The following is a 14,328-nucleotide window of genomic DNA, read 5'->3' on the forward strand; positions in this document are numbered from 1 at the left end:
CCCTTTATAAGCTTCAGCTCCCGATTTCTCCATCTAACAAACCTTTTCAGCCAACAAACTCCTCCCATGTGTCCTGCAACTTGTTACTTTCTCACGTGCCACACATGCCCCTCTTCTCATCTCTTTTCCTGTATCAAATCTACCCCCTTTGAGAAACCTTGACCTCAAGGTTTGTAGAGAAAGTACAAACTGAATTGCAAGGAAGATGCCCTTGCATTCTTCAAGTGAAGGCTGTAGAGAAGAATCTGCTTTTCAGATGAGTTTAAAACGCCACTTGTGCTTAATTTGGAACCCATCACCACTGAACATGAACAGCTGTAGTAACAATGCATCACAAACCTCCAAAGCTGATTGTAGGTGTATAGATTTCCGTTTATGCCAACTGAAGAACGCCTTTACACCGGAGATAAACTGAGAGAATGAGATTGCATCACTGATTTTCACACAAGCTGGTTCTACGTTCTTCACACTTGGTGATTGCTCATACCACCGATCCACTTCTTCTACTACAAAATAGTATCACCAACCAGTCTTTGATGCGGCAAGAATGTTGGTACACAAACATAAGCATCTTGCTGAATCAATGGTCCACATGAATCAGTTTCATGAAATTGTTCTGTGCTAAACAATATATGAGGATGTGCATGCTCACAATGCAATTCTTGTTGCTGCAACAATGTCTGCTTACCAACAGAAGACTTTTGCTGAAACGATTAATGGACTTCTTATCCATATGTGAATAAATGTTCATTTGAATGTTGACAGTTCCTTTATCAACTTCAGTTCCTTTAAACTCCCAGTTTCTCTCAGGCTTCCCCATAAACTCCCAGTTTTTCTGTTTCTTAGAGTAATCATGTTTAACTTGATCTTCCTTCAGCTTATTAAGCTTTGCAGCCTTAACGTCTCTGACAGAGCCTTGTCGAATGCCCTGGAGAAGAACTTTTTTCTGTCCAAGACGAATTTGCATCACCAACTTCTCAAAATCACAAGTTACTGGTCCCAAAGTATCCAACCATTGCTTGCCTAACACCATATCACACCCACCCAAGGGAAGAACCATCAGATCAGCCTGAAATGGTGTGCCTCTAAATTCCCATTGAAACTTATCTATTTTAGCATCAACCACCAACATCCTTCCATCACTTACTGATACTTGAGCCAACCCTGCAGGTTTAAAAACACATTTCAACTGCTCAGCTACCTTAGGATCCATGAAGTTCTGTGTAGAACTTGAATCAATGAGTATATACAACACTTGCTTCCCATAAGAACCCTTCACTCTCATTGTTCGGCCATCATAGACTCCTGAAATTGTATTAACCGAAATATGAGCTATAACTCTGGTTCCTTTTGATGCTACATTCTCCACCTGAACTTCTTCTGATTCACCACAATCTTGTTTGTGAGGCTTGACTGTAGTATCCTTAAGTTTCTCCATAGTAGGACAAATAACTGCTTTATGAACAGGTTCTGGTTTGGATGATAAAATCCCTTTATAATGAACTCTTTCCCTATAAGCTTGAGCTTTCTCATATAATCTTCCCACTAATAAGCATTGTTGAATAGACTTAGGTTGAAACATTCTAACATTCATCTGAGTATCAGTTCTCAGCCCTGCCAAGTAAACATCAACCAAATAATCTTCAGAGAAGCTCACTCTATTGCTAATCAACTCAAAACGAGCGTGATACTCCTCAATTCCTTCAGTCTCCTGCAGCTGTTTCAATTTTGCAACCGAATCATCCACATGCTTATTATACTTTCCTTGCAACAACAGTTTATAAATCACCCAATCGTGCATTACATGCTTCCATAGAACTGACTCAGTAATTGATTGATGCCAAATAGCTGCAAGATCGTCGAAATGAATAGAAGCTAAGCCAATCTTCAATTTGTCTGGTGTTCTATCAATTTCAAAGAACTGTTTGACTTTGAACAACCACTCTTTGATTTTATCACCGTTAAATCTAGGACAGTCCAGCTTCGCTAGTCTAGTTACACCAGAGGTATTTGAATACATACCAGATCTAAGACATCACATCAGCTCCGATGAAGGATATAACAATTCCGGAGTCGTCAATATTTCTGGTGTAGTTCGATTTTGATTTTGAAAACTGATCGGAGGTGTAGTTATAAGTGGTGAGAGTCGTCCGACGTTGTAAGCTCTTGTTTCCGCCATCGATTCCAAGAACCGTCTTTGCTCTGATACCTTTGTTACAGAGAAACTGTAACTCAATTAAAATCCAATTACAAGCACCAAATTGAATCGTCGTTCATGAAACGAGAATTCAAAATTTCATGTGATAGAGCTTAGAAAAAGAATCAGCTCTAACAACAATGAAACAACAACCCTAAGAGTTTACAGAGAGAATTGGAGAAAAGAAGAAGATTACACAAATCAATATTTTCTGGTTAATTCTGAAAATGTTATTAGCTTCCCCTTTATAAGCTTCAGCTCCCGATTTCTCCATCTAACAAACCTTTTCAGCCAACAAACTCCTCCCATGTATCCTGCAACTTGTTACTTTCTCACGTGCCACACATGCCCCTCTTCTCATCTCTTTTCCTGTATCAGTTTCATACTGTATTTATGTGTTTGAGTTCGAGTTCTACTTTGTTCCGTTTGCATAGTAAAATCGTATGTAGCTAGTCAACGTTATCGTTTCGTTCACCATAATGTAACAGTGATATATGTTATTATTATTCATACTTAAGGGTTGGACAAAACAAAAAAATAGACGAACAAAACACAACAGATCCAACAATAAATTCAATTGATGTGTCTTTAGAGTTTTAGCCTAAAAGCATGATGAACGTTGAAATCTAAAAGTATTAGGTGATGATAACCTTGACAAAGCTAAAACTATAACAGACGAAGGTATTGAGATCCATCAACACCAAAATGAGAAGGTAAAGGTTTATTCTACTAGGGATTTTTATCATTTATCAAGACAAAAGTCTCAACCATGTGAGAATATTAATTGGATTAAAACCAATAGGGTTTAACTAGATAGACACCGATTTACTGGGAGTGCTTTATTAGAATAACAAATTTCTAAATTATATAGTAGGGTTTATGGGAATAAGAGTATATATTTACCTCATTCTCTTTAAAATTTTCTGGTTTGTACTCTATATATAAAAAAACCTTGAACGTTTAATAAAATTATCTAGTATTTTGATCAAAAGAATCGAAGTGTTCTCACAAACAAACAAAGCAAGAAATATATCGATTTCCGAAGTACCCAACAACTATTCAGATAGGATCCTATCTACAGTTTTATCAAATAGGTATTAGAAAAAGAAAAAAAAAAAGTATTAGAGATACTTTCTTTCTTGGTAACAAAAAGAAAAGCTAGATGGGATCTAAAAAAGAATCCAGGGCAAAAACCAAGGATGCTTATATAGTCAATATGGCAGTGATCCTAAGAGCATGATTAGTGGGGAGTACTCACAAAGTTACTCCACTATTTGGGCCCCAAAATAATATTAAACAACCCAAAAATGGGTCCATTATCGAAGAATCGATACCCTGGGAAGGAGTTTGAGCAACACTTGAAGAACGCTACGTGGCGACTTGTGAATGGGTGTTTGTTAAATATAAAAGCGTTTTTTTTTTATTTTTTACTCATTTTCTTTTCTTTTCTTCCCCAAAGTCTCTCTCTCTTCTCTCTCGAGAACTCCGGCGAAAGAAATGGCGATTCATATGTAATCGGGAAAAGAAGAAAGAGAGAAGAATCGAGTTATCAATTGGATTAAGCAGTCTGCCCAAGTGATCTTCTTCATTCTTAAGGGTTTCGTTCCTATCCTTCTAGGGTTTGTTCTCTCTCTCTCTCAATCCAATTGCATCGCTCTGTTATTCTTTTTCTTAACGCGTCGCGTCTCTGATTTTTTTGTTTTGTTTCTTCGTCGTCTCTTGTTGCAGGTTTTTTAAAGCAAGTTTAATCTGATTGTCGCTCACACGGCCTCTAGGTGAGTTCCTCTTCTAGGATTTGGCTTTGATCTTTCGGTGATTGATTTATCGTGTTGCTTCCTCTGTTTTTTTTTTTACTAACTTGTTTCTTCTTCTTCTTCTTCTCCTTCTGTCTCTCGCAGGTGCTTTTTGGAAGCATGGCTTTCGTCTCTGAAATCTCAACTTCTTCTAGGGTTTGATCTCTAAATTGATTTCTATTACATAGGGTTTTTTTTTCATTCACTCGAATTCCTTATATTTACTCATATTTCTATTATTATATTTTTTTGTAAATCCAGATTGATTGATTGCAGAGGATAACTGTAGTATTGATCGATCGGCGATTGAGGAGGATACTAAGATCTCTCCCTGATGGTTTGATTGAGGAGGAGGGCACTAAGATCTTCTTGGGTTTTTATTCATTCTTGTCACTCTCTGTTTGATTTTAACGACTTCTTTTCTTTTTTGGGGGGGTCTCACTCTCTCTCTCTTTGTTGCAGGTCTTCTTTTGGAATTACTCCCGAACAGCAAGCTTTGTCAAAGGATGGATCACAACTAGCAGCAATATGAAGGGACAAGTAAGTTTGCAGCCATGAGCTTAGACTTGCTTATTATATATATGTCTTGTTATTTTGTTTCTTATCTCTTGTCTCTAGCTAACTTTTGGTATGCATGTTTTCTTTTCTTTTTTGTTGCATCAGCCTCAAGGATTTGTCTCTTGACTAGCAGATAAAGGCATCAATGGAGATGATGACTTGCCAAAGCGCAAGACCTTTTGTGGTTTCTGGGACTAAGATCTCTCGGTGATGGTTGAGAAAGAGTGGAGTCTTCTCTTTGTTTGTTTTCCTAATCTCTCCCATATTTACTCTCTTTTTTGATATAGTGAAATAACTGTTGATATGGCTTTTTTATTTTCCTCTTAGGAGTTGAAAAACCGACGACCATCATTGTGGCTTATGTAAGTTAACTGATTAACTATGTTCATCTCTCTTTCTTCTTTTACATGGATTTTGAGATTTACCAAGTTATACTACTAACCCTGCTTCTGATGATGTTTTCTCTTTCTAGTTTCAGCTGATTTGTGCACAGGCTCTTGGATTGCCATTAGAGCAGCCAAAGAGTGTAAACATGGAGAGGTTGCAAAAGGTGAAACTTCGTGGGGCTCTTTAAGCTCCTCTCGAAACCACCAGAGGTTTGCTTTTTATTATGAGATTATTCTGTTGTTCTTGTTAAGAGTACAATGTTTTTGTTTCTGTTTATGTGATTTATATTGACTATTTTTACATGTTTGTGCGAGGTCAAATGGAGATCATTTGGAATGATTATTCATGAAGCGGACTGCAGCGTTTTGGATTCTCTTATTTGAAAAGGTATGGTACGACAGCTTTCATATGTTGTTGATAGTTATTGTTTGCGATTGTGTGTTGGGATGAATTAGTGTTAGATTAGGTAATAGTCAAGTCAGGACATTGATGATTGCTTTTTTGTTTGTTGGAGTTCTTAAATACGAATAGTACTTGATTAGAGAGATACTTGTCGAGTAGGTTGTTTTAATGTAATAAATTTGTGGTTGTTGTAGTTAATTTACAACCATAAATTTGAAAACCCAAAACCACTTGAGCTCAATATAAACCCTCCATGTTAGCACTAACATAAACCATTAACTTTTTCTATACAAACCCTTTTCTTTTAACATCAGCTTTCACTAAAACAACCAATGGATCCTAGAAGCCTTATTCGTAATCCACATACATATTTTGTTGATCTTATGAATTCTCAAAAAGACTCTAACTCCCAAGATAATCCAATTCTTCCAAATACATTCTCTTCTCAGCCTGTCCACTTTACCCAAACCCTCTCTTCTCAGCCTGTCAACTTTACCCAAACCCTCTCTTCTCAGCCTGTCAACTGTGGGCCTAGATTCTCTTCTCAGCCGTTTCAGTTTAGGCCGGCATCTGAAGATGATGATTGTATCAAGGTTGAGGTTGATGAGGATGAAGAAGACGAAGGAAGGGGAATAAGAAAGCGGTGGACTGCAGAGGAGGATGTTAACCTCATAAGCGCTTGGTTAAACACAAGCAAGGATCCAGTTGTAAGTAATGAGCAGCGGCTACAAAGTTTCTGGAAGAGGGTTGCTGCCTACTTCAAAGCTAACTGTGAGTTGTTGTCTTGTTGTCTTGTTGTCACGGGTCTGTGAGTTGTTAACTCTTTTGTAACCCGTGGAGGGGTGTTTTGTAACACGGGTTGTGAGTTGTTGTCTTCTGTTTTGTTTTGGTTGTCTTGTGTCTTGCAAGGACAGTCACAGATTTGTTTGTGTTGTTTTGTCTTTTGTAAGGGTTGTATTTGGTGCAACCGCACAATAAATCTTACTCCAAACTATGTTTAATATGTATAATATTTTGAATTTTATAAAATATGTTTACTATTCCGTATTTTGTAAAATATGTTTAAGTTTGTAAAATATTGTTTTCTATTTTATGTAATATAAAAAATTTAAATAATTGTTTTATCATTTTAGATAATTAAAGTTTGATAATTAATAAATCAAAATTAAAAAATTATTATTTAAATGTTTGAGTAACCTCTTTGTAGTTCTCTAGTAATAGGATAATTTTACTTAGGTTCTCTTAGAGTTACTTAACTTAATTTATGATTATTTATATAATTAATTAATGTAAGAGTAACCATGGTGGGTTACTCCACTAATGATGGTCTAAAGGCCACTTAATTAAGGTTCCATTTAAGTATAAGTAATTTGGGTAATTATGGATATACCCTTTTGATGACGTAATTTCTAATAACAGCAAAACGGTTATTTGAAAATTAAGCAAATTTTTTCTTAAAAAATTATAACTCTTTATTAAACTGTATAAGGATGGTACAAACAAGTTAACCAGCCACAGAGATGGAACTGTATACAATCGATACAACGAGTTAATTAATAGAGAGGCAATGAGAGATCTTATCCACGGCAGCATTCATTTCGCGATTGACATGGCCTAAGAACGAGTTTGGGAGTTTCTACACCAATGCCAAATATCATGTAACAAGGTCCCCAATCGACATGGCCTAAACAATTAGGTTCTTTAATTATGTGAGAATATCATTCTTTTCAAATTTTGAATAAAATTAATGTAATTTTAAATTATTCAATATTATTGGCATATGTTAGTCTGTTTATGACTTTTATCTAATTTTTAACGTTTTCAACATGTGTTTTAGTATTTTATCTAATCATTTTTAATTCTGAAAATATTGGAAAATGCAATAGTTTTTGCTAAGCCTTAGGACATGTAGTATTATTCTTATTTTTGGAGGTTTTGAATATATATATAGTATTATATTTATTTAATTTCATAAAACCCTATATTTTGCATCCTGTGAAGAATATTTCAGCTCCCTGTCCGTTACTAAACTTAGGCATAGTGAGTTATTTCCCAAAGAGTAAAACTCCACGATTATCCATATATATCCCAAAATCAGCTCATCGGCCTTAGCTATTAATTTGGTAAAATTCATTATATGTGTGGTATTTTAAGGATTATGTTGACCGCAAAGCTAACCAAAACACGTAAGAAATACCCAGACGCTATTCTATTTGGATTCATGTATACACTTAAGAACCAATAGTAATGATGTAAAATATCCATAGTTAAGTTAATCTATCAAAATTACTTTTTTTATAGATATAACTAGATGAGGATCCGCCCGATGTGCAGATTTAAAGTTTTATAAATGAAATTAAATTTATTCAAATTTGTTGTATGTTATATATAAATTTTATTTTTGTTATAATACACTGAATTATATCCATTTACAAATCTTTTATGTATGTTACTATTAAAAGTATTTTTTATATCTAAATGTACTATTGTATGTTACAAAAATATTCTTTATCACCATTTAGAAACTGTCTATATAAACACATTAAGCCATGCATATTACTTTCACTTCTACATAGTTTTTAAATTACTAAAATTGTTGGCTCAAAAAACATTTTGAATAAAAAATATGTTACATAATATACTAATCAATGATGTATCATCACAATAATGTATGATCACAATGGAGAAAACATCGGCTCCGCCTTCATCCCTTATGGAGAGAACCTTGCGTCCAACCTCCTCCAAAATGGGAGAATTTTGGCTCCGCCTTTCTCCCTTGGAGAGATAACCTTGCGTCCAATCTCCTCCACTTTCCTCTCTTGCGGAGATAACTTTGTGTCCAACCTTCTCTACCATAGGGAGAACCTCGGCTTTGCCCTCCTCCTATGTGGAGAAAATATGTTCACGTCTTTTTGCTATCTTAAAATGGCTTGTTCCGACAACCAATGAAAATAAAAACAATTTTCTAACTTCACAAAAAAATATTTTGATAGTAACTAATGTTAAATTTTTCAATGTTTTCGTGATAATAACTATGCCAAAGTGAAAGTAAAATAGTTTGCTTAATCTGTTTATAGATAACATAATATCCTAATCAATGATGTATCATCACAATAATGTATGACCGCCATGAAAAAAACCTCGGCTCTGCCCTCATCCCTTATGGAGAGAACCTTGCGTCCAACTTCCACCATTATGGAGAGAACATTGGCTCTGTCTTTCTCCCTTGGAGAGATAACCTTGCGTCCAACCTCCTCCACCTTCCTATGTTGGGTAGATAACCTTGTGTCCAACCTTCTCCACCATAGAGAGAACCTCGGCTCTACTCTCATCCTGTGTGGAAAGAAAATATTCACGTCTTTTTGCTATCTCAAAATAGCTTGTTCCGAAGACCAATAAACGTTAAAACCTTTTCAATCGTTAGAAAATCTTTTGATAGTAACTAATGCTAAATTTCTCAATGTATTCGTGGAAATGTCTTCGACACACCATGATGTAGCATCTGTCTCTGTAACGCTTCAACCGCCACATTCTTTGGTGAGCCCATGTCTACTCTCAGTCCATGAGCCCACCCTCCCAAGTGGGCCCTACATCTCTTCCTGGCTTGTGGACCAACCCATATTCGATGGCCGGTTTGTTACGTCTGGAAGTCTTTAAAAACTTGATTACCGACCTTGCAAATCAACAAATAATATTTTCTTGTGTTTTGTTCTCACTCGCACAATTTCGACAATCACTTCCAGAAAGGTCACCCATCATGAAGTTCTCTCAAGACCCTTGACTGAAAAAATAAGTGCATTTTGGTGACGTATGTGGCTAAATCAATTCTTTTAAACATTTCCGCAAATCAGGGTGTTAGAGTCTTTGAGCCCCTATGGATCTATCAGCAATGATTTTTTTTTTCCAATCTATCGATCTATGTTTGTTGTACGCTTGTGTTTGATTAGCCTATTTTATCAATTCATTAGGTTGATGAGCTTCTATTCGTTATCTCCCTTTGGGATTGAATGAATAATGACAACAATTATGTTTGCAAAAAAAAAAAATAGGTTTATGACCAAGCAATCAAGGTTGAGAAATTGAAAGAAAATTAATTTGGCATTATTAAAAAAACAATAGAAAATTATAAGCATGTTAATATATGAACCCAAATCATTCAAAGATTCAAATATAAATTAAAACAATCTAAAAATACTACAATAAATTTTAAAATACAATATTAGAAAAAGAAGACTCATATATTAATCTTTTTTTCGTTAACATATTAATATTACATATTCCCAACTGAAAAATGAGAAAGTAGTAGAAAATTTTGGCTTAAGAAAATAAGAAAAATTTACTTTCCCATTAAAATATATTCCCAATTAAACAAAGTTGAAATCAATGTTTTTGAATAAATTATTTAAATATGAGGCGATATTTGATTATATAGAAGTGAGTATAAAATTTAAAAATAATAATTAAAAGTATATTTTCCTTAATCCTTTTTTCTATTTTTTAATAATTAATCACTTTAAACTAAAAATATGTAAATAATATTATAATTTCAAATTTTATGAAATATATATATATATATATAATCTCATTATAATTATTTTTAAAAACTTTGTTTTTCATTTCTAGATTCTGAATTTTTTTATAATTATATTTTTACTTTATTAATATTTTTAAAACAAAATATTTTCTTTTTGTTGTAATCAAATTCTTCCTATTAAATATTCACACATGTCAAAATCTTATATTGATAACTTGACACATGTCAAAATCTTGTTAGTAACTAACTTTCAACTTTATATAATAAGATTCTTTTTAAAATTTTATATTTCTATTTTTACGATAAATAATTTGTTTTGACCCCGGTAACTAAATTCTATAGCTCAGCCACTGAATACATGCAGGCATATGCTCAATGACCTTTCACAACGCCCACATCATCTACAGATATATCAAGCCTTCTTTACGCTTAGGTGACTTGGAGAAATATGATCTCAATCGACCTAAGTTGAAACTTTTCACTTGCACCATTGTAAAGTCGGTCCTTAGTAGCCATTCTATGGTCCACTTATTAAGTATTAATGTATATAGGTTTAAAAATCTGTCGACTAAGATTGGATATACGTATCAACAACAGTGGAAGACTTTTCTGTCCAAAGAAATAACAGTGATGTTACAATAATCTAATAATGAAGTTCTTGTATGTCTTTATATGTGTGAATGCGCTGGGTTTAAGATGTTTATCGATATATCCAAAACACTTGTGGGGATGACATTTATGGAGTTTCAAAATTATTTACAATGAATCCAACATCTAACCATAAGGGGACCCGACGCAATTAACGAGCATACATACTTAGACTTTTCTACTGTGATCAAGTACTCCTTTCTTTTTTTGTTGGCTTACTGATTAGTTAGTTTGACTTTTCTCATATCCTCCTTCTCATTTTCTATAAATAGAAGCCATGCAGGGTAACATTTTATCCATAACTTGTTTTTCCATACTAAGAGAGTTTAAGCAGTTGAAGAAATGGCTTCCAAGGCTTTGGTTCTGTTAGGTCTCTTTGCAGTTCTTCTTGTCGTCTCAGAAGTGGCCGCAGCAGCTGAGGCACAGTCCGGTACGTAAAATGATTATATATAGATTTCAGTCTATTTAATATCTTCCTTTGGAGGCTAATTGAACCCGAACTAACGTTACATTTGATGATGCGTCCTATGAATTTTCCCGTCGAAGTCCCGACTGTTAGCTTGAAGAACAGTCAATTATTTGGAGTCACTATAGCCAAAAACACTTGTTTTAATCCTCACTATGTTTTTCAGACCATCTGAAAGACTGAAACAATATCTTCAACGTATGTTTAGTGCAAATAATATCTTAGAACGTATATTATATAAGTCGTTAAAAAAGAGAAACTAAAGATTATAGTTTGTATATTTAAAAAAAGTTCTAAAGAGAAAAGCTAGTTTAACCGTGGTGGACATGCTAGATTGAAATAATTTGTTGTTTTGGACAGGCACAGTGAAGAATGAGGAAATTGTGCAACCTGATCAATATGGTGGAGGTTACAACAACGGAGGAGGAGGCTACAATAATGGAGGAGGAGGTTACAACAACGGAGGAGGAGGTTACAACAATGGAGGAGGAGGTTATAACAATGGAGGAGGAGGGTATAACAACGGAGGAGGAGGGTACAACAGAGGAGGAGGCTACAACAGAGGAGGAGGATACAACCGCGGAGGGGGTGGGGGTTACTGCCGCCACGGCTGCTGCTACAGAGGTTACCGTGGCTGCTCAAGGTGTTGCTCGTATGCTGGAGAAGCTGTTCAGACTCAGCCCGGTCACTAAAACAAAATCATCAATTCCCCACCATGCATAATTGCATTATGTGTGTATCACTTTTAAGTAAACCATGGTGCGATTTTAATGAAGTGCCTCAAGTATTTGAGGCAAGATAGATTAAGACGATAACTATGGGAATAAAGTTTGAAAATAATACTTGTAAGATGTGCTGTTTGCGTAATCGTGTGTACTTTTATGTTAATATCGTCTTTCGGTTTTGGATAACGGCACTGTTACATATACTTTATGTTACCGTTATTCATACTCTCAGGTTGGGAGATAAACTTTCTGTGGCCAAAGCAATTAATGTTCATAATGTAACTAGTCGTCCACTTGGCACCCGGCTCGCCGCAAACCCCACCAGCTACATGTAGTTACATATTTATCTTATTGATCAATATATCGATAGAGACTTTTCAAACATGAAAATATATATGTTTTTAGTTCTTATAATTATATATATATATTTTTTTAAGATTAGCTCACTACAAAATTCTTAAGTAATTAGAGAATTTAGTGATCCTAAACAAAATTTGTCTGTTTTGTTGGTTTTTTTCAAAAATTGAATAATTTGATCTAAAGAATAATCTTGTGATTTCATAAGAAAAAAAAAAGAAGTGATTAACACAAAATCTAGATTTAGCGTGTTTAAAAGGATATAGCGATATCTTTGAGAAAAAGGTGAAACCAAGCCCACCTCCATAATTAAGCTGCATAATGATGCACTAGTAATCAAATTAGAAAGAGCTAATTAAAATGTTTCGATTGAAAGATATTGATGATTTTTATATACATGCATGGTGCACTTGCGCAACTAACTGATTCTAAATTCGTGAAATGAATTAAACATAGTTTGACAGTAATCAGTTATATGAACATGGACGTAAACATTAATGTATGTATGAAAGAGATCCTTAAAACGTTATAGGTAGAGTTATCTCATTTTCTTCGACCACGCGTACGTTCACGTTTTTTTTTTTTTTTTTTTTTGTATGAATGTTAAATTATATTCATAAAAAAAAGACTGTGGTCCAAAATGAGTTTACAACTTAAATAAACTTAGAGTATGAATAGCCAAATAAGGTAAATAGAAATTGAATTAAGTGGAATGAGTTTGAAACCAATATTGAAGGTCACTCTCAAAGCCAGGGATGGATGTCCGGGTGAGCAAGCAATTACGAACAGTCTTGTTGATGAAGCGGAAGAGAGTGGAGGTTGGAGATGGAGCTTTTCCGTGTCGTCGGACATTACGTTCCCGCCATAGACTATGTATAGCGCACTGAAAAACGTATCTCAGAACAAACAGGTGGATCCGTGGCAGGGAAGAGTCAAGAAGCAGAGGAGCCAAAGCTACCCAGTCCGTGGTGAACCTGACACCAATTAAACCTTGAGCCAGAGCAGACCATACATCGGAGGAGTATGCGCAAGAGAAGAAAAGGTGTTCCCTTGTTTCACCATGTCCTTGACAGAGGACACAAGAACCATTTGCAGAAGTGTTCCATTGACCCAATTTGTCACCAGTAGAGAGCCTGTTGTGGAAAGCATGCCAAGCGATAAAGGATTACTTAGGCGTTGAGTGAGGAAATCAAACTCCTGCAGACCAGTCACATGATGGGTTAAGTTGCCGTATCAAGCACCAAGTATCATGCGATAATAATTTGCTTTTATAAGAGCCATTTTTCTGTTTCCAGAGGGAGCTATCAGAACCATGATGTCGGACTGATATGCAGGTAGAATCAAGCACATCTTCAAGTTGATTCAGCATGTCTACACGGTGCCGACGTCGCTGATGCTGAAGCGCCTCCACCACAGTACTCCGCTGCGAGATCCCCATATTAATGCTTCCCCGGTGTCCGAGTTGAGCAAACAGCTGACCAAGTGGACGCCAAACATCAAACCAGAAGGATGTTTCATGACCCGTGTTCACATCTTTCCGGTGGAAACCCGCAGCCAGATCTCTGTACTTCAAAATCTTCCGCCACATCCAGGATCCTCCAACACTCTTCTCATCTACAGACCAGAAGGAACCAGTTCTAATCAAGTTGCGCTTCACCCATTTGACCCAAATAGAGTTCCCAGCAGACAAAAGACACCAAATCAATTTCAAAATGCACACTATATTCGTATCTTGCAAACGACGAAGTCCCATACCTCCCTCATGCTTCGGTTTGCACACGTCCAGCCAAGAGATCTTAGCTTTTTTCGAACTAAGGTCCGGTCCAGACAACAAGAAAGCAGAGAAAAGGCTATAAGGCTCCGTAGACACTTCTTTGGTAGGCATAAAGCAGAGAGCCAGAAGTTGGTGAGACTAGAGAGGACAAGAACCGACCCTTCCAGGAGGTGATACGTTGTCGAATACACTAAATAAGGGGTAAATAGTCAGCATGCATCATAGACCGCGTAAGAAGGGGGAGCCCCAAGTACCGAACAGGGAGAGATCCAACTGTAAACGGGAAATGCTGAAGAATGTCTTGCTGATGCTGCGGAGAAGAACTAGCCATTAAGAGGGTGGACATCTCAAGACTAATGTGGAGACCAGAAGCTACTGCAAATTTGTCAAAAACAGCGAGAGTCTCTGTAACATAGTGTGAGCTCCCATCAGAAAAAATAGAATATCATCGGCAAAACAAAGGTGAGTAAGGTTCATTGTTCTACAG

At 35.8% G+C, this 14,328-nt stretch overlaps 2 protein-coding genes and 2 long non-coding RNA genes across 9 annotated transcripts; 3 read left to right on the forward strand and 1 right to left on the reverse strand.

The window, feature by feature from the left end:
• Positions 1-3,424: 3,424 nt before the first annotated feature.
• Positions 3,425-4,214, forward strand: LOC147950050 (uncharacterized). Its single transcript, XR_015563123.1, has 3 exons — positions 3,425-3,816; positions 3,926-3,972; positions 4,096-4,214. It is a non-coding gene; the product is annotated as an uncharacterized LOC147950050 (long non-coding RNA).
• Positions 4,215-4,265: 51 nt separating this feature from the next.
• LOC147950051 (uncharacterized) lies at positions 4,266-5,735 on the forward strand. 6 transcript variants are annotated; one of them, XR_015563115.1, is made up of 5 exons: positions 4,266-4,363; positions 4,453-4,530; positions 4,654-4,788; positions 4,876-4,910; positions 5,021-5,735. It is a non-coding gene; the product is annotated as an uncharacterized LOC147950051 (long non-coding RNA). The 6 variants fall into 6 exon arrangements; XR_015563121.1 differs by having other exon boundaries at positions 5,027-5,735; XR_015563118.1 differs by having other exon boundaries at positions 4,654-4,772.
• A 5,064-nt stretch (positions 5,736-10,799) lies between these two features.
• LOC104698982 (glycine-rich protein 3 short isoform) lies at positions 10,800-11,896 on the forward strand. Its single transcript, XM_010414350.3, has 2 exons — positions 10,800-10,949; positions 11,346-11,896. The coding sequence occupies exons 1-2, from the start codon at positions 10,862-10,864 to the stop codon at positions 11,675-11,677; spliced, it is 420 nt and encodes a 139-aa protein (XP_010412652.1). The 5' UTR covers positions 10,800-10,861; the 3' UTR covers positions 11,678-11,896.
• An 874-nt stretch (positions 11,897-12,770) lies between these two features.
• LOC147950052 (uncharacterized) lies at positions 12,771-13,952 on the reverse strand. The gene is made up of 3 exons (XM_087512125.1): positions 13,392-13,952; positions 13,058-13,264; positions 12,771-12,950 (listed from the first exon to the last, which is right to left on the reverse strand). Exons 1-3 carry the CDS (start codon positions 13,950-13,952, stop codon positions 12,771-12,773), a joined length of 948 nt encoding a protein of 315 aa, XP_087368251.1.
• Positions 13,953-14,328: the final 376 nt, after the last annotated feature.

The sequence above is a fragment of the Camelina sativa genome, chromosome 1, assembly GCF_030686135.1.
Source record: "Camelina sativa cultivar CO46 ecotype springtype chromosome 1, ASM3068613v1".
Classification (NCBI taxonomy): domain Eukaryota; kingdom Viridiplantae; phylum Streptophyta; class Magnoliopsida; order Brassicales; family Brassicaceae; genus Camelina; species Camelina sativa.